At 36.3% G+C, this 21251-nt stretch overlaps 1 protein-coding gene across 3 annotated transcripts in view; it reads left to right on the forward strand.

Moving 5' to 3' along the window:
• The window catches only part of SPATS2 (spermatogenesis associated serine rich 2), a 50094-nt gene that overhangs the window by 14764 nt on the left and 14079 nt on the right, over positions 1-21251 (forward strand). For all 3 annotated transcript variants that reach the window (XM_058170330.1, XM_058170329.1, XM_058170331.1), the window contains exons 3-7: positions 13628-13707; positions 14615-14723; positions 16555-16604; positions 19004-19265; positions 19905-20117. In XM_058170330.1, coding sequence (XP_058026313.1) covers positions 13628-13707; positions 14615-14723; positions 16555-16604; positions 19004-19265; positions 19905-20117 — 714 coding nt within the window. The remainder of the gene's footprint in view (positions 1-13627; positions 13708-14614; positions 14724-16554; positions 16605-19003; positions 19266-19904; positions 20118-21251) is intronic.

Here is a 21251-nt window from a genome sequence, read left to right on the forward strand (position 1 = left end):
CATGCAATAGTGTTTTATAGTTTATATGAAGTTTTTATTTAATTCTATATCTTTTTATTCAGATTGTATTTTAGTGCATTTCATGGTAAAAAATAGCTTCGGCTATTGGACATTTCAGTTAATAAAAATAAAAATTATATAGATATATAAAACTAAAATGAATAGAGCATGCCCAAAACTTATACTTCAATGTGTTTTTTACCATTTTATTCTCTCATTCTGTAAAATTTATATCCAGCCTTATTAAACATTTTCCAGAGGCATATTTAACATTCTTTAAAATGTTAACCCGCTTCTTAGTTAAAATAGGGTATTCTGCTTCATCCTGTTTCTCTTGCAAATTACCAGTATCTATCTTCATAATGTTCTTCTGTGATCTGTTTAAAAAAATACATGGGTTTACAATCTTCCCAAACACTTTCCGGTAATAATAGTAATTCAGGAGCTGCTAACCATTAGTGTCAGAATATGTTTTAATGTGTATATTGCCATCCTGCAATTTTATTCAGATGAATTCATCTTGCTGCATCACAAATGTTTTAAAAGATGAATTAATCATAAGCTGATGTAGGGTACATTTTTCCCATGAGTTCTAAAAAAAGGGAGAGATTTACAGTTCTAAAACTGATGCAATCCCAGACTGTCAATTTCTCTTTGGAATATGGTTCAGATTAAGTATCCTTTTAAGTGGTAATCAAACATGTCTTGGCAGCTTTAAAGCAAGAAAAGTGATAGATTTGGGACCAATCTGGAATCTACCAAGGACAGCAAAGGAGAAAAGCCTTACCTTCATAATTAAGGTGAATTGGGCCTTTCACCAATTTAGGGAATGATCCTTCCCTCCCTCTGTTCCCTTCTGAAAATCCAGTTAGCAAATGATTGGAATAACTTGGTAAATTGAGCAGAATCTTCTTGAACAGAAAGAGGAATTCAGTCTTAATCAGTTTGGTTCCAATAACCCTGTTTCCCCCAAAATAAGACATCCCCTGATAATAAGCCCAATCGGGCTTTTGATCACATGGCAATAAAGCCAAGTGCTTATTTCAGGGTTCAAAGACAGGGACTTATTTTTGGGGAAACACGGTAACTCCAAAGGACTGCTGTGATCCAGACACAATTGAATATTGGACCTTGAACCTGTTGACTTTTAGAAGGACGTTAAAAACATGATTGTTTCCTCAAGAATTGGAGCCAGGAAGATGAGAGTCTCCACCTGGAAGACAATAATAATTGTGAATTCCTGATTTCTTATCAAGGTTGGTTATTTCAATTGAATAACTCTACTTTATATAGGTTTATTGTAAGCTGATTGTAGCATCCAAGTTGAGCAGCCATATATATGTTACAAGTAAATAAAACATTGACCAAAATCTCCATGGGGGTCATTGCATGCATCAAATTATCTTTGTAATTCCAACTAAGCCTGGCACACCAGAAATTGTGAATGACTTCATTAGAACCACCTCTACACTAAAGCCACCTAGGAACATTTATGTGGGACTGCTGCACAGTATTCCTTCAGAAAGTGCTGTTCATTTCTACATCCAGACAAAGCATCTTTCAGCTGGATTATGTTGCAGAAAATAATTGCCAACAAGGATTAGAAGCCCTCCAGAAGTAAGATCTCATTCCCAGGGACAACCCTGGCATATCCTATATCACAGAATGTTGGTTTGGTGTAGGCAAACTTATGTGTAAGTCATTTTTGTGCAACACATAAGACATGCAGGCCATCTCACACTGATGTGGCTCCTGATACTCTTTATTTATTCCGCAGTCAATACTCTCCACTGCCCTGAAGACTTTTGTTTAAGGCTTTTAGTTTAGAAAAGTTGTAGACTAGTTTACAAACTTTAGCTGTCATCTTGCTATCCTCTGGTAATGGAATTCCTTGTTAAAATGCGTCCTTTTTTATAGGCTGAACCATTTTGTTGCATTTTGTTTTCTCATTGTAAAAGAACTGAGGCTAAATATTTAAAATAATTCAAGCCAAATGAGAGAGTCAGTTTTGTGCAGTGGAAATTGGGAAACTAGGTTTAGTTCTGTCTTAGGCATAAAAGCTGGGTGACTTTGGGCCAACCCACCTCACAGGGTTTTTGTTGTGGGGACAATAAAAGTAAGAAGGAGTATTAGGTATATTCTACAACTTTTTTATAATAAAGGATCTTTTTATAATAAAAAGCTTTTTAAAAAGATTAAAATTTACATGAGCAGAACAGAGGAATTTAAAGTACCTAATCTAGTCTTCTTCAACGCATTATTTAAAATAGCTGAATGCAGTCTGACTTTATATATTAACTTTTTCTCTAGTTTTCTTCTAACATATAAACAAGTCACCTGACACCTGGCACACACCACTTTTTGAGTTTTCAACAAGCAGATTGTTATTGAGACAAATAGAAAACTTTTTTAGAAAGTAGCCTGAAAATTTGTATCTTCTTTTATTAGTAACTAAAATAGGGATTCAGAGCTCAACATATAGCCTGAACAGCCTACTAGAGTGTCCCAAGGGTGCTTTTCCAAAAGGCAAATGGACTTTCTTTGGTGTTTTTTTTTTTAAATCATCCAAGAAGCTTCTTCAGTTCTAAACTGACTGGCAGGGAATGGAAGGATTTATAATTTTTGCAGGCATCTGGTTGTTAGCACTCTGAGACTGCAAAGAAAATAAATTCTTCCCATCCCCACCACTCAATCAGAAGTGACGAAGCTTCTTGGGTGAGAAGCAAAATGTTTTCAAACAAAAAAACCAAGAAAGTCCAGTTGCCTTTTGGAAAAGCACTTTTGGGAAGTGCTTTTGAGAATCTCCATAGGCAACCTACAGTACTTGAGTATTTTAAGTATATAGTAGTATATTGAACAGAATCTAGAGTCCTGTATGAAGAAAGAATGTAAATATAGTAGCAAGTTACAAAAGATGTGGATGAGGTCCTAGCAACAGAAAAAAATTGAGGGTGTTTTTGTTGTTGTTGTTAAGTTTGACACTTTCATTGGGTAAATAGTTCAGAACTCAAATTCTTTTCATTGGCTATTTTACCAAAAGAAACCCTTTATCATTCTCACAGCGAATGTGGCTATGGATATTGTATATCTGCATTTGGAAAAATAAATTACATTAAAATTGTTTGTACGTTTATTAATAGCAAACTGCCCTTAAAGTTCCTGAAATTGTCAAGACCCAATTGATCAAAATAGGTGTACATAGAAGAATACCTGGGACTCAGGTTTGAAAAAGAATTACAATCCTTACAAATAATTTCTGAGGGGATTGAATTGTATCTTTAAGAATTTATTCAGGAAAATTGCTTATGAGAGGTGTCAGTATGAAATTTGCTATATTTGACCTAAGCCAAAAGGCTGAGAAACAAATGAAAATTGAAACAATCCACTTATTTTTAGGTCCTGAGAGAATTTTTCTGACATCTGTACAGTAAATGTGTTAATATTGGACATTTGTCTGAAAAGGCTTTCTGTTTCAGCCTGATATAAATAGCCCTCTGAAGGTAGTTACTTTGTTTTCCAGGTTACCCTCTTTTAAATCTAGTAATAGAATTTGCAGCTCCCTAATGTGTCATGTTCCTTTCTGTAACTTGTAATAAGTAGATCCAGTTGTAATTTGATGGAATTGGAAACTGTGTTCAAGTTTTGCTCTGAGCTGCAGCTGAATAGTCTTGATAAGTTACAAAGAAAAGCAGTTTAGATTGTAAAAAAATGCTAATTTTGTATTCTTTGTGATTAACTTAAAAGCATACATTTATTTACAACTAAAACCAATAATGGTTCTAATCCCATGTGCCAATCAATAAATGGATGGTGTCACTTCAGCCTCCAAAAGACAATACAAAATATTTTCAGTTTTAATAACTAGCAGAAAACCAGTACTTTGAGGTCAATATACCACCAACCCTGTTACTCAGATACGAAGTCACTAGGCCAGAAGTAAAAACAGATAGTTGGCCTCTCCTTCACTGCATTGGCATACCTACTGTTGCCTATCCTATCCTACCAAAATCAGGATACTCTTCTCCCTCATCTGAAATCCTCCCCCCCACCCCATATAATATCAAATATTTTTGGTTATTTTCTGCACAGTTTCAGCATCTACAGACCGCCAGCAATATGGCAAAGCCACTGATACTGGAACCCAACCATGCACCCACCACTTTTCTTTTCTACTGTCATCCTAATCCCCCCTTTCCTGTTGGAATGATACACCTTATTAATGTACCCTGTCATAGTCCCTGACATCTCACTATGAGTGGAGGACCCCCTCAAGCTGCTGACTCAATTCATCTCTTCTGCTGCCCCCAAGACAGTGTCATGGCCTTGGGTCATTCTATTGATAGAATTCTCAGAGGGATTCCAATGTTACCAGGAGTCTCACCCTGAGCTGTAAACAACTCTAGCATTTCAGTTGCTAAGCCCATGAATCCCCCACTAAACTTAGGGCATTATATCTTGACCCTGTTGTCCCATTCCTAAAATGCTTAGAAGTAAATCAGGCTGCACTGACACCCAGCCACAGTCTGAGCGGAATTTCCCAGGACAGAAAATTGCTAGTAATTTTCCTCCAGTTTCAAATTCTTGAACCTGAAGCTTGCATTCCATCATGGTGAAGCACTATGAATTGAATTTCCTGATGTCCAGTCTTGTTCTCTTCCAAATCTGCAATATCTATCCAAGGCACTGCTTCATCAAATACCACTTTACCTCATCCACACTGGCACATTTGACCAGCTCCAGAGAAGTCCATTAAAGACCCTCAGCTCTATCCAAAGTCACTACTCCTACATCTATTATTGTCCCCACCCACAATAATAATAACAGTTCCTGTTGGAAATATTTTGAAAGATGCCATTTAGTGCCATCTTTTTTAAAAAAAAACTCCAAAAATAATCTGATTCCAACTTCTGAAAAAAAGGTGAATTTTATACAATCTTATTTTTCTGAGAGCAGTTGTGTTTTAGATTATGTCGTTAACTGTAATTAATTTGCCTACTCCACAATTGTTTTATGAAACAAAACAATCTGGTTACATTTAGGTTTTTATCTTTCCTTGTTGAAAAAAAATGAGTTTATGGAAAAAGCAACTGTAAAAATCACACTACAATGTTGACTTAGTCATGACTATAGTTCATGGAACAATGAAAAGTATGGTCGGGGACTTCCTGTGGCTCCGCTGGTCGTTGAGGACAGTCTTTTTAGACCGCCAGCCCTGGATCGCGTAGAGCCGCTAAGACAGTGAAAATCAGCTGTCTAGCGGCTTGGAAACCTTTCCCTTGGGTGAAGAGGGAAAGGTGAGCGATCGGGTGGAGGTAGAGCTCCCCCCAAAAGCACCAGGAATGATCCTGGAAGCTTGAAGGGGAGAGCTCCCTTAGGAACCCGAAGAGCTCCGGATCCAGGACGCCTCTGTCTTTTTTGGCAGAGCAAAACGCCGCAACCACATCTGTGATCAATATTGAGTTTAAATGGATTTTTGACTTAACCAGACACAGCAATGTCAGGAGGCAAGGTAGATGTAAGTACCAGACCTCAATCCCGTGTGTGGATTCCATTTGAGAAGAAAGGAAATGGTGTCTGAGTATAATGGGCGTGAAAGTGAAAGTCAAAGAGGTGTTTATTAACACTGTTACAGTTTATAACTTTGCTTAAACTTGCTTTACGCTTATATGAAGAAACTATAAAGTGAAAGCTGGAAGGATTATACAACTGACCTAATTTATCTTAAATACTGTGTTTATGGAAAGACTTTGACTTTGTTTCAAATTATAAAATTAAAGTAAGATGGCTTCTGTACAAATACAGCCTGCTGTTTTCAAGGAAGTTGGAGTGCCGTTAGTTCAACTATATGAATTACAAGAGGAGCTGAAGGAATTTTTGAAGGCTCAAATTTCTGTTCAGGATAAAAAAATTAAGGAAATTGAGGAGAAAATATTGAAAATTAAAGACTTTGTTGCAGCTGAGGATGAAGAGATAAGAGAAGAAGTGCTGGCAGCATTTAAGACTCTGGTTGAATACGCAAAACAATTGGGTGAAAAAGTGGAAGAGATGGATCAAGTTAATTTGAACTTAAAAAACAAAATAGAGGAGTTTCAGACCAAAGCAGAGAATATAAAGCAGTTGGATGATAGAGTTGAAGAAATTAATCAAGTTAATTTGGACTTAAAAAATAAAATAGAGGTGCTCCAGATCAAGGTGGAGAGAGCAGAAGAAGAGCGGGTTCTATTGCAATACAGAGTTATGGAATTTGCATTGAGAGTAAGAGGTTTGAAAGAAAATAAACGAGAAGACTTAAAAACAATTTTTGCAGAGGCTTTTGCACAGCTGATTGGACAGAAACCAGTGGACTTTGAAATCCAAATTGAAAAAATTTACCATGTTAATTCATGGGTTGAAAAGCAGAGACATTTGCCAAGAGATGTAGTAATTTATTTTACATCTAGGAAGATTAGGAATGAAATTTCACAAGTTTCTTATAAAAATAAAATTCAAATATTGGGACAAGAGGTATTGGTATTGAAAGAAATTCCTAAAATGTTAAGAAATAGAAAAGAATATGCTTTTTTGGTGGATCAGCTTAGAAATCTCCAGATACAGTATAAATGGAATGCACCAGCTGGATTAACAATAAACTATAAGGGAGGGAGATATTGTCTTAATACAGTTTTTAAAGCAAGAGATTTTTATACTAAAGTATTGAAGGTTGGAAGTTTGCCATTGTTAGAAGTTAAGATGAAAGGAGAGGTGGGAATGTTTAAAAAGGGGGGAAAGGAAGCAAAGCAAATACAACCTAAAATTGGGGCTGTAAATTTGGAAGAAGAAACACAGAAAGCCATAGGGAAGGATCAAAGTATGATTGTAACTACTAAACGTAAACAGCAAGGAGTAAAGAAGTAATATTTTCAAATGAAAAGACTTTCCTTTCATGGGATAGGGTAAATTATAAGCAATGTTTCTGAATATAAAAAGTAGAAAGAAGTTATGGATTGTATGATAAATGGAGTGTAAATTGTTTAGAAAGTTATTGTATGGGGAATATGGGGAAGAATATGAGGTAAATGTTAAATTCGTAGAAGGAAAGATGATGTTTATTATGTATGATGGATATATAAATATGATGGATTTTAAGGTATACTGAGGAATAATTTTTTATATTACAACATTGGAAGATAGAATATTGTTTATTACAGAAGATTGGACTTTAAATTTAATGGACTTAGATGAGAAGGGAGAATTATCACCATATTTGAAAGATTATTTTTGGAATATATATATAATGGAGATTGAAATAACAAAATACTAAATAGCTTTTAAATGAATAGAAGGTAATTGCATTAGTATTAATATTTTCCTTTTTCTTCTTTTTTTATGGAAAAGGGGAGTTGAGGTTCAAGAAGAGGGATGGGAGTTTATGTTAATTAGCATATTTTAGTTTATGGTTGTTAGATACGATACCCTGTATTTGCTTTGGGAAGTCGGGGGATGGGGAAGGACGGAGGGAAGGGTTAGGGTTAGGGGAGGGGGGGCTGTATGGGGGGAAAAATCTTATAAAACTTTTTCAATTAAAAAAGAAAAAGAAAACTATGGTCCATCTTTTAAAAAGGAATTTGCAGCTATACTTTTTGTTTTTATTAGCAATAACTCTTGTGTTGCATCAGAATTTTTCACTTAGAAGAGTTTCAGTATTTGTTTTCGATTGCATAGGAAAGCTGCTACGAAGAAAAATAGCTGTCCATCTTGCAGTTCTTGTTGAATGTAGTGTTGCATAAATATATATCTATAAATATTGCTCATTCTTTTAAAACTAATCTCCTGAAATGGAGATTTAAAATTTCTAAAAATTTCTAGAATTCTAAACAAAAGTAACCTCATAGGTTCAAATTCACATAAAGAGAGAATATATTTGCAGATAAGTTGCAGAATTCAGTAGAACAACAAAAAGGCAGCAAGTGCAGTTCCATGTTATTCAGGTAGTCCTCGACTTACAACAGTTGCTTTAGTGATCATTCAAAGTTACAACATCACTGGAAAAAGTGACTTATGACCATTTTTCACAGTTACAACCTTTGTAGCATCCCCATGATCACATGATCAAAATTCAGATGCTTGGCAACTGGATCATACTCATAACCAATGCTGCGTTCCAAGGTCATGTTATTTCCTTTTTGACACCTTATAACATGCAAAGTCAGTGGGGAAGATTCACAACAGTGGTGAAATGCTCCTGATTCGGACCGGATTGGCTGATCTGGTAGCAACGGCGGTGGGTGGTTTGGAGAACCGGTAGCAAAAATCCCTGGCCATCCAATTGCCTGCTTGCTGCTTCTTTCTGTCTCGCTTGCTTTTCCCACCCGAATGGTAGGAATAGGTTGTAAAAAAAGCTTTTAAAAGGTAAAAAAAAAGGCTCTGACAATCACAGCTGAGCCATGCAATTGTTAGAGCCTTTTTTTTACTTTTAAAAGCATTTTTTTACTACCTATTTGCCTGAATGGGTAATAAAAAATGCTTTTAAAAGGTAAAAAAAAAGGCTCCAATGATCGCGTGCCTCAGCTGTGATCGTCAGGGCTTTTTTTTTTACCTTTTAAAAGCATTTTTTATTACCCATTCAGGCAAATAGGTAGTAAAAAAATGCTTTCCTTTTTTTAAAAAAAGGCTCCGATGGTCGCGTACCACAGCTGATCACACACACCTCCGCATGCTGTTATGCTTACCTTCCTTCCCATGCCTCCTTTTGGTGTGCACTGCACCATGCACATGTGCATCTCACATTTGGTGCATGGCGCACAGAGCGCATGTACAGCCATCAAACCGGTAGTAAACTGGTTCAGATTTCACCACTGCTTTACAACCATGTTGTTAACTTAATAACTGCAGTGATTCACTTAAAAACTGTGGCAAGAAAGGTTGTAAAATGGGGCAACACTCACTTAACAAATATCTCACTGAACAACAAATTTTGGGCTCAATTGTGGTCATACGTTGAGGACTTCCTGTACAAGTGGCTTATACTGGGTGGTATTTTCAATCAGAACTAATGTTTCCTTAGCAGTTAATGTAAGTCCTAAGAATCTCAGTTTATTGAGAAAAACATTGATTTTTCATGTTACAGATTATTGTAAAAATGCAATTGGCAATGGGAATCGTATTTATTTATTTATTTATTATTTAAATTTTTATACCGCCCTTCTCCCGAAGGACTCAGGGCGGTTCACAGCCAGATAAAATAAACAATAATATTACAATTTAAATACTATTAAAATACAATTAAAAGACTTATTCAATTGGCCGAGATTAAAAATTTAGAATAAATGATAAAAACCCATTAAAAAACCCACAAATTTAAAAACTAATCCAGTCCTGCGCAGATGAATAAGTGTGTTTTAAGCTCGCGACGGAAGGTTCGGAGGTCCGGAAGTTGACGAAGTCCTGGGGGGAGTTTGTTCCAGAGGGTGGGAGCCCCCACAGAGAAGGCCCTTCCCCTGGGTGTCGCCAGAAGACACTGTCTCGCTGACGGCACCCTGAGGAGTCCCTCTCTGTGAGAGCGCACGGGTTGGTGAGAGGTATTCGGTAGCAGTAGGCGGTCCCGTAAATAGCCCAGCCCTATGCCATCTTTGCTTTGACACTTAATTCCAAAGTGTCACTGACTGCCAAGATGCCTTGCTTGTCTCTTGAGTCTTTCATGCCGTTAGCAATAGTTAATCATATAGACAGCTAACGTTATGTGGACGTCTGAATGTAGAATTTATAGATTACTATGAGAGAATGAATCCCTCAGGGCTTCTAGTACCTAAGTTGTATATAGGAAATAAATTGGACAAGGCCAGATGCCAAACCTATGCGCTCTGGAAGCCTTATATTAACAAGACTATCTACTCTCCACAATGGGAACCAGAAAGCTGTTTGAAAGATAAAAGGATGCAAACCTAATTACAGTTAGTCCTTGACTTACAACCTTTGAATTGGTGACCATTCAAAGTTACAATGACACTGAAAAAACTGACTTGTGGCCATTTTTCACACTTAGAACTGTTGCAGCATCCCCAGATCACATGATCAAAATTTGGACACTTGGCAACTGGCATGTATTTATGAGAGTTATAGTATCCCCAGGGTCATGTGACCACCTTTTGCGATCTTTTGACAAGCAAAGTCAATGGTTTATAGAAACCTTCATACTACTATACAGATTTTAACGAACTTTCTGGACATAATAGGCCATTAGCTGTGATACCAACTAATGAATAATGATCTTTCCCATTTTCCTTATATTTGGCCTCAGAGCCATAGAGTTGGGGATAGAGTGGCGGTGGGAGCCTCCCAAGAGATGATTATGATTTTGCTCTTATAGTATTTTGTGATAAGCCTTTTCAGTTCTTGAGGAGTTTGTTGTATAATGAACTGAAAAGGTGCTTGAATTTCTAGCAATTCCTACTTAGGTATGATTAATTAAGTGAAGTTTCTCTTCTGTGGTATAAAATTGCCTCCAAGGATTATTTCTTTAATTTTTTTGCTGCTAGGATGACAGCAAGAAATTTCCTTCCTTGTTCAGTCTACGACGTGTTATTTTCTATGGAGTGCTGCTACTGAGTAATTGGGAAATAAGCAGGATAACTAAATAGTCATCCTATTTAGCAAGCATCTCTTGGCAAGCAACGCAGGCTTTCTTCACTTTGTCAGGTTGCTCTGTCTTTTATGGAAATGTCACCAAAGAGCAAAGGTTTAGTTCATGGTTAACCTGATGGAGGTACATGGTTAGTTTGGCATGGTCATTGTGAAGTCTCAGAAATAGACTTGCATCTAAAAATCCACAGCAATGTGCAGGACAGACAAGATTTAAAATCCCAATAGTTCACTATGTAGGACTGCACATCTTCACATCTCCTGCATCTTCCTGTATATAACAAGATTATATTATGAACAAATTCTGTGTAGCCTACAGCAGCAGTTTTCAAACTACAATCTTTGAAGAAAAATGTTAAGGGCCATTTTAAATATTTAGTTTTTCCGGTGTTCCATCCATTCTTCTCAGAACAGAGAAAATGGCATAAGATACGGAAGAAGGAAGAGCTCACTGTTTTTTCTCCATATGCTCTTTTTTTTATAGATAAAAATTCCACACTTACCCCCACACTGTGCTCAGATCTTGAGATCTGTACCTTGGCAATCACATATGAAAAGTTATATAAATGGTTTGCCATATACAGTGTTTTCTTTTGCAATTTTAATAATGTTGACATGGTTAGTTGGTGGGATCACCTGTAACCATAGTTCATGTTAAATTTATAAGACCATGACTATACTATGTATAACATTTAACATGATTACAAATTAATGTGCAGTTTGTTTTCTAGCATACTAAATTAGAAGTAAGCAATAATACCACTAATGTTACCTTGATGGCATTATTATTGACAGAAGATTCCATTTTGGGGTTTCATCTTAATAAGGAGCTTGGGAAAAAGGCTTGGGAACAGCTGACTGAAGTCTTGCTAACACCAATTATTTCTTAAGGTTTATTTACTAAAATAGTGTCAGAATAATTGGTTACTTCAATGCAGTCAGCAAGTAACAAATATATTGTTGCTATGGTGAATAGGTTGTTCCCAGTATTTTAGTTATTTTAATAGTTATTTTTGTATTTAGGAAACACAATTGAATGATAATCTGAATGTGAATTACTTGTGGTAACTGCCTGCATATGCTTATCTAATAAAGAATGTTATGCCTGGCTGGGGAATTCTGGGAGTTGAAGTCAATAAGTCTTAAAGTTGCCAAGGTTGGAAACCCCGGTTTTAAAGCAATAAAATACATGCTTGACTTTTTAATTTTGTAGTAATTATGGTGCAAATGTATTTTTGTGAAAAGAGGACTGTTAAATCAATGTTAGCAAATAAGTTGAGATTTTTTTAATGATCTAAGAGGAACAAGTAATTGATTTCCCCAAACTGCTTTTTCAACTATTTCTTCGTAAAGGAAAAATACCTCAAGTCTTTATTGGAGAGAATAAAGGCATTATGCAAATTAATATTCCATTATTCCTCATGCAATATTTCCCTGAATTCCACATGCAATTCAAAAGACAGAGCAATGTCTGTTAAAATTAAAAGAGACATCAAACTAATGCATCTCTGGATAACCATTGAAAGAAAGGTGAATATTACATGTTTACTTCCTGGTTGAACTTTGAATTTCAGATCTGGAGACTTCAAAGAATTTTCAGATAAAATATCTCAAGTTACATTTGCTGTACTACTGATTTCTGCATCACCAACTAGATATTTAAGTCATCAAGAAACTTGCTGCTAGGTCTAAAACTGATAAAAGGATAGACCTGTAATACCGCTATTTGGTGGCATGTATAAAAGCAGAATATTTAATCATTTTTCATGAAAATTATAATAATTAGTAGATCTAATAATACATTACAGAAATCCTGCACTTTATATAACCAGAAGAGAGAGGCACTATTCAATATAAAGTAAAATCTTGAAGCTGAAGTGGATTCTTATTCGTAGATTTGGTATCTTATTTTTTGTATTAGCAAAGAGCAGAAAAAAATGTATCGTGTTAAAATTGATCCATTTTCCATAATTGATTTGGCCAATTTGAAAAAGATTTCATTCATTCATTGCTTTTGTGATTCTTTTGGGAGTTTTTCTTTTAGGGTTGCTAATGTAGAAGAATTTCAACATATTCCCAAAAATAAATGGGTTAGGAAAGAAACAGAACTAGTGTGTCTCTTATAAACTGCACAGTCAGTCTAATATTCCAGCTATGAGTTTCAACCAAAGATAGTGGATTCCAGTTGATTGTTACACATGCTACTGCTTTAAATGTTGAATTCTGATCTTAATTGAGTGGGCCAGTGCCACTTTTGAGGTAGAGAAGGGTATCTTTACCTCGGGGGTAAAATTTGTACTTCTGCTACATAACTTATTATTTTTTGTGAGGTGGGAAGAGCACAGTAGAACTGGGTATGGAATCAGTGGAGGTCAGTTAAAAACACAGACATTTTTTATCCAGCAATCCTGAAAGTAAGAACTGATTCCACACTGCTATTTAACAATGAACTCAGCTATATCAGCATTGGAGGATGAGTTTTTCCCAAACAATCAACTAATGACTAACCAGCCTTGGAACGTAGAATAGCCAAGAAATGTTTACAGCTAGCAGGAAACACAACTTGCTATAATTCTGGTCTAAAAATAGAATTACCCTGAAAATTATGTAGAATCTAGTGATAGACATTGAGAAGAACTTCAGTATGCCTTGGGACATAGAAGTCTGAATTTCTGACTTTGAAAGCTATTCAGTCAATACTTTTCTAGTGCAGATTTTAATATTTGACTAGTTTTGCAATATTGCCAGAACTGTTTGGTTCAGAAGTCTGCTTCAAAAAAGTATGTACTAATGCTGTGGTGTTCAACAGGTGAAACCGATATGCTTTCTGCCTCTCCCAAGGGGGTGTGCCTGCAAGTTATTGCTTTCAGGGATTGGATGAGTTATTCTAGCGTAATTTCCAGCCTATATATGATTCTGCACAGAACAATCTATAACTGCAGCTACTCTCTGAACTTAAATTTTTTCCTTGCTGCTGTCTCATTCTGAACATTTCTTTCTGATTCTTCAGATTTGTCAGGATTTATTTTTGATGTTCAGTCAAACACCGTGATGGCCCAAGGAGGTACCTTTGAAAATATGAAAGAGAAGGTAAGTAATATCTTAACAGTTACTTCATTAAGAGCTGACAATAGCATAATTGTTTTGAAAGTCAGAAAGTATGGTGACTCCCTTGAAGTATGAATAGAGCATTCAGGGAAATTTTCAATTTACAATAAGTTCTTAAGTTTTCTTGTGACCCTTTTGCTGTTGGAAGTCTTCCACAATGGCAACCATTGATTGACAGATAGCTTGTCTCAGAATGACAGAGTTGGAAGGGACCTTGAAGGTCTTCTAGTCCAACCCCCTGCTCAGGCAGGAGACCCTATACTATTTCAGACAAGTGGTTGTCCAGTCTCTTCTTAAAAACTTCCAGTGTTGGAGCATTCACAACTTCTGGTGGTAGGTTAATTGTTCTAACTTTCAGGAAATTTCTCCTTCGAAGGAAGGAGAAAGAACTAAGGAGAAATTTCCTGAAAGTTAGAACAATTAAACAGTGGAACGACCTACCTCCAGAAGTTGTGAATACTCCAACACTGGAAGTTTTTCAACCAGTTTCCATCCATTGCTTCTTGTGCTGCCTCTTCTTGTCTCATGACTGAACATTTATTTTTCCTCTTCTTTTTTAAGCTGCTATTGATTTGGGGACAAGCTTTTCTGGTCAGACTGTTTCAGAGCATATTTGCTTTTCAGTGACATCTTAACCAGTGGAAGCTGGAAGGCTTTGCTCATGCTGTGGGCTCATATTGCTTGCAGCTCTAGTGTAAGTGCTTGAAATGGGTTTAACACCACCCACAGGCTGCCAGAGGAAAAATGAATGGGTTGTTCCCAGAGTAAAAACGAAACTGACTTCAGTTTAGGAGAACAGAAACTTATTTTTTCTCCTGGGTTGGCAGTTGCACATATTTGTCTGGGAAGTAAGTGGCTAACGTGTGACCTGCATATCTCCTTTTTCTAGATTAGTGCTGTGAGAGCGATAGTCCCTAACCGCAGCAACAATGAGATTATCCTAGTGCTGCAACACTTCGATAATTGTGTAGATCGAACGGTACAGGCTTTCATGGAAGGTAAGTTCTTAGTTCCTACCTGAGATGTTTTCTGGCAGGCCTCAAAAAATAAATATGATGAAAAAAAGCAGTGGGTTGTCATTTAACATGCAATCTTACTATAATGCCATTACAGAATACTAAATAACTATTGAAATATTTTTATACATTCCTTCATTTTCTGATACTGTGGTGTTTCAAGGTACGTAATTAAGGCACAGGACTTATTTGTTTTGTATGATACTTGGAGTATATAAGACTTAATCTCTCTACATCAAGGTTAGTTATGAAATAGAAATAGAAAATGTCTGTCCTTTTTATTAGATAATTTTTAAATTCTATTTTCATTGTTGAAGACTAAAAATGGCTGCCTGGGGTGGAGAAAAATGAGCAGTGCGCTCAGTTAAAATTCTGCTGTAGACATTGAGTTCTATGTTCTACAGTAGCAAAGCAATTCACAAGTTTTCTCCATAATTCATTTATGTATGTTCATGGGAACTCATAGAAACTGAAATTTTCCTTACCTAATGAGAGACTCAGCAGGAATTTTATTTGCTGCCTTTGGAAGCTCTGAGTGCTGCCCCAGAGACACCAATGGTTGTTATTAGACTGTCATTTTAATTGTAACAGAAGGGGGAAAACATGGCAGTAACATACTAAGTTATATTCAGTTAATAAAACTGAAATTAAGGGTTTTTTTTAGGTGATTTAACACACCACTTTTTATTGTTGTGTGCTCTTAGCCCAGAAGGTGTTGTGCATCTCTTGTCTAAACAATATAATCCTTTTTCATAGCTTTAAAAAAAGGTTTCATTCTTTATTCTAAATATGGCTTTATCCTATGACTTCTTTCATAATCTATTTCAGACTTCTGAAAACAAGACTTTCTGGTTAAACCTAGAATTCTATGCTTCGGGGCCTAGATTAGGGAAGCATTTTTTTCTGAGATTGTTCTGTACTGAAATTAACTAATGGATTAATGCCTTACATTAGGTACTAAAATTAATTGGAAAGTATGATTTCAGAAACTTGTGTAAGGATGCTACCATTTATTGGCTTTTGGCGTCAATAAATCAGTCTTAAACAGTCTTGCATGTTTAAGCATAGAAATCCTAAAACCTTGTCACTATGATACAAAACCACTTTGTCTAAATTATGTCCTAAAAGTACCTATTTAGCAATTTAGCTTTTACTCAGTGTCTTGTTGACCAGTATTCTTCAGCTTTTATGTTTTAAATTCCAACAATTATTTTGGAAAACAATTCAGGTCTCACTATGATAGCATTAACACTTAGAGTTATATACTGCTTCATAGTGCTTTACAGCCCACTCTAAGCGGTTTACAGACTCAGCCTATTGCCCCCAACAATCTGGGTCCTCATTTTACCAACGTCGGAATGGTGGAAGGCTGAGTCAACCTTGAGCCTGGTGAGACTCAAACTGCCGGCAGCCAGCTGTCAGCAGAAGTAGCCTGCAGTATTGTTAACTACTGCGCCACCACAGCAAAATTCCCAAGAATATATTTATATTTGTAGGCATTTTGTTATTATATTTATTTTTATGATAAATTTTAAAGATTTCACACTTCAGTGGTATAGCCTGGTTTTCCCTTAAGAACCACAATCATTTTTTTTTTAAATAACAAATACAAAATACACAGTCTTCTATCTTCTGGCCAGAAAATAAATTTATATCTTTTCTGTCTTTATGCCGTTTTTTGCTATTGGCGATATAAGCTTACTGTGTGATATTCCATTCATGTGATATTCCATTCACCTTTATGTTTTGCTATTGTTTTGTATAGGTAAGGAATACACAAACCGTAATAATTATGTGCTTTTTTTCAAAACAGGTAGTGCTACTGCAGTGTTGAAAGAATGGACGGTAACTGGCAAGAAAAAGGTTAGTCTTGGTTTGGATTTGAGCTTCCTTTGATATTTTATTGAATTATAATGAGTCTGTTGATATTCCTCAGTTCCTCATTCTTAGGTTCTCCCTCCTCTACCAAGGATGTAGAGTTGGCATCCCCAGGAAACCATTTCTAAGTTCCAAAGCACCTATAGGACCTTCACTTAGTATCTTTGAGGCTCCATACCCATTTTTCCTTTAACAATTTTTTAAAAAAGGAGTCTGCTATATAAACAGAGTTACTTGCATGATCTAAATTTACCAGTGGATACTACACACCTTCTTAGAAGATGAAAATTGTTGTGGCTATAGACCATTGCTTTAGTTAGAAATGTGCCCAAATCATTAGAAAAAAAAATACAAAAGTAAGTTAGGTTATAAGAACTTAGAATATGAACGACCAATCTCATCTTTTTCTCTTCTGATAAATGATATTTTATGGCCAGATGTTCCCCCTCTTGCAGTCATTTTGGAAATAGTAAGAGTATTCTGTTTTATTTTTATTTATTTAATACTATGGTCAGGGATCTTCACCCTGCTATTAGTCTCCACAACACAATCTTGAAATTCCAACAGAAATTCTAGAAATTCTACTTGTCCCAAAAGCCTGACTACCCCAATGAAAAAAAGAGAGAGCCCTTGAAGGGGGTAACTTGAAACTCATTGCCAACCTTTATGAAGACATTTGCAGCCTTTCCTTTATTAATCCTCACATTGGCAACATTAAATTTAATTTATGCTGAAGGTCAGCCTTACAGCAGGGATCCGTAGCCAATCCACAGTCATGGCCCATTAGCTCCTGTTATGTGTCATGTGGCATAACTGAGATGATGCAACTAGTTTAAGTAAGAGGGAATAACTTTTTTAAAAAGACCTCTGGGGAAGGGGAGGAGAAGCAAAACAATTCCAGTACTTGCTTAGGGCTATTAGAGCATTCTGTAACATCAGGTGGGATTTCCCAGGAACACTGAATATATGATATGTAAGACTTCTGCTGGGTTAGAACAAGGTCTAACCTGACCAGCATTTTCCTTCTTTGGGGTAAAATGTAGCATTTTTAACATCCCTTAGAGCCACACTGTTTTTCTCCATATATGGCCGCTATATACTGCACACTTGAATTTCATTAATATCACAGTCTGGGCTTCCGGTTTGGCTCCGCTTCGTTGATGGCAGTCTTTTTTAGACTGGTAACCCCGTAGTCTGTAGAGCTGCCAGGACAGCATTAATCAGCTGTGTGGCAGCTTGTAAATCTCCCCCTCGGGCAAAGAGGGAGAGATGAGCATTCAGGCTGAAGTTGAGCCACCCGGAGAAGCCCCAGAAAAGTTTCTGGAGGCTTGAGGGGAGTGCTCCTTCCAAAGCCTGAAAGAAGCTCCAGACTCGGAGGTCATCTGCCTTTTGGCAGGAAAAAAACGTAGCGTCCAATCTCCATGGCAGAAATTGATTTGTGATGGATTGTAACGCGGACAGAGCAGAAACTGGAGTTCTAGCATTTGTTTGTAAGAAGACTGCAAGCCCCTAATAGAGGATAAATTTGTTGTGAAGATAGGAGAGAAGAAAGCAAATGGCGTTTTGTGGAATGCAAGCAAATGGGCCATTTGTGTATTGGAAATGAAAGTTAAGGAAATGCTTATTAACAGCTAGTGTGAAACTAGGAGATATACAAGAAGATACAGACTAAATGGAAGAAATGAGAATTTTATGATTTATATTTTTTCTTCTTCTTTGGGATTATAGTGATTTAGAAGAAAAGTTTTTTGAATCTTTCCTTTTTAACCCCTTTTTGTCCTCTGTTACTGGGTAGGTTATATATTTTAAAAAATGGCTTTTAAGCAAATAGTACCAAAAGCCACTAAAAACTTTGAAATTTCTTCAGTTCAGATACGAAAATTAAAAGAAGAAATCAAAGAGGAATTAAGCAATTTTTTACAGGAGTTTCTGGAGACTCGTTTTTCAGAAACAGATCAAAAATTTGATGAAATAGAGAAAGAGATGTTGGATTTTAAGGAAGTGGTGGAAGAGTAGAAGAGGGAAATGAAAATGGTAAAGGATGCAATTTCGCAAATATTAAGGTCTTGTATTCAGATGGAGGATAGTTTGGAAGAAGTTAATAAAGTTAATTTAGAGTTGCAAAGGAAAATAGAAGAAATTCAAAAGAATCAAAACAATTGGAACTTAGATAATAAGATGGAAGATATACAGGCAAAGGTAATATCACGGTCTGTCAGTTCCAGCTGTTAAATAAACCCATCTCACATTTAAGGGATCGTCCCTAAGTCCTGACTGCTAAAGAATTTAATTCTTTTATATTCGGGCAATAGTAATAATATTCCATTTCATACCAGGAGTTAAGCTTAGTTTCTTCTCTCATAATGTCGGTGTCTTAATTCTAGAACAAAAAGAAGAAGACCAAATCAAAACCCTCTGCAGAATCAAGTGCCAACCTTCCTGACCCCAGCAAGCCAGCGGCCACTGAAGAAGATCAGTCTGCAGTTTCATCAGAGAAGGGTGGGATTAATGGTTACCATGTCAATGGTTCGGCCAATGACACAGAGTCTGTGGATTCACTCAGTGAAGGCTTGGAGACACTTTCCATTGATGCGAGAGAGTTAGAGGAGAGCGAGCCTGCTACGCCTGAGACTCCTGATGGGGCAGGTTAGTTCTCTGTTGGATTATTGTGAAAATCAGAAAGTCTGTATGGGTAAGGAAGGCTTCCTTCTTCCATTCTACTTGTGTTGTGCCTTCTGCCACATTTCATTATTTAATAACCAAACAATTACAATTTCCCTTCCACTGTTCACTAGTTGCCACAGAAGGAGATGAATCATTCTTTTTCAAATTCCTTTGACTCTTCCCAGGTTTCCAAAGAGGGGGAAAGAGGTAGAAATGGAAGCAACATGACAGTAATAATACTAGATAACTGGAATTTGTATTTAATTATATAATCTGACTTGGAAATCCATAGATTGCATGGGCAGTGAATGTACTGAAATGGAAAATTGGGTACCATATAAACCAGGGGTGGGCAACTATGGCTACTTTATGACCTGTCGACTTCAACTCCCAGAATTCCTGAGCCAGCCATTCTGGGAGTTGAAGTTTATAGGCCGTAAAGTTGCCATAGTTGACAAGCCCTGATATAAATTCTAGGTAGGTAGATGTTCACTATACAGAGACACCCTAGAAAAATAATTTGGGATTCCAGTCTACATAAAATTCCTTATCCTATTGTTCTTTTTTATGTTATTTTATGGTTGTGGGAAGTTTAGAGTAACTCTTTTTTCCCTTCCTCAGCATTGTTACAGTTTGAAAATGGAATAACCAACCTGAGTCCAAAATCTGCAAGCACGCGGTCTTCCCAGAATACCCAGTCCCTCAGAGTGCAACCTGAATTGAGAAATGCTGGCAAGCCACTCTCCAGATCTGCTTCCAGCACCCAGTCTCCAGCTCCCTCATCCCTAGCAATGCTGGATGAGGTCCCTGTGCCCCCTGGAAACAAAAAACTAGGTAGAATTTACAGATCTGTGACATGATACTGTTCTCTTTTTAGTTTTTCTAACAATTTCTTTGTTGCAAAATAATTATAGGTTGCCAGTTGACATTTGTTTTAACTCTAAAGCTTGTAATTCTTAGTGTATATCTCATTAGTTGTTGTGCTGTGGTGGATTGTACAGGACTTTGATCCTGTTCAAATCTTGCTGAGTCATAAAGTTCATTGGGTAACCATGTACCAGATCAGCCTAACCTTCAGCTGTTTCAGAGATAAGCAAAAAGAGCCTAATCTATCATTTCAGATATTCCTTGGGAAACAGTAAGATTAAATTAAATGGAATCTAAAATTGAAGTTGTTATTTTTGTTCTGAATACTTAATGTGCAAATATATGAATATATTTTACATAAATATTAAGATGAAGATAAATATTCAGGACATCTCAGTATGATTATCCTTGCTCTGTCTTGACATGCTATTGATAACCTTTTAATATGCTCTAAACAACAAATCATTTGTCATCATTGCTTTTGAAAATAAGTAATATGTTAGCTGCTGCACTGGGATTGCTAAATGAAGAGTGGAATCCTGTGGAAGTTGATTGCCACTTCCTCTCCTCCCTGATTTTGATCCATCATTTCATCTTGCCTATTTCAGTGTTAAATTGCTGCCATTGTATAATTCTCATTTGGTTTTATGATGACTTTGCAAGGGATGCTTAGATCCAAATTCAAAATTGCTACAGATCTGTTCAAGCCTGATGGTATAATAGCTGCTTGCTCTGGATTTTCCCCAGTTCTATTTGAATTCCTTTATCTATTTCTATTTGGGTTGCAGAGAGCTCTTACATAATATATTGCATTAATAGTGGGGAGTAATTTGCAGAGCATATTAGGTAGCTAGAGTTATTGAAACAGGTTATAATTGACTTACCAAGGAGCACTGAAAGATTGTAAATTATTTAATATAAATATTGCATCCTTTGGGGCAGGTTGTAACTATATTTTTTCCTCATCTGGATATACAAATAAAATGAGAATTAGTTGTCTTAAATTATTTAATTAGCTGGCATTACTCAATGATTCACTCTGTATATGTAATTTGCAACGTAGTTTTAGAAAAGTGTGGTCTCCCTTGTAATCATTATATT

The sequence above is a fragment of the Ahaetulla prasina genome, chromosome 2 (genome assembly GCF_028640845.1).
Source record: "Ahaetulla prasina isolate Xishuangbanna chromosome 2, ASM2864084v1, whole genome shotgun sequence".
NCBI classification, from domain to species: Eukaryota; Metazoa; Chordata; class Lepidosauria; order Squamata; family Colubridae; genus Ahaetulla; species Ahaetulla prasina.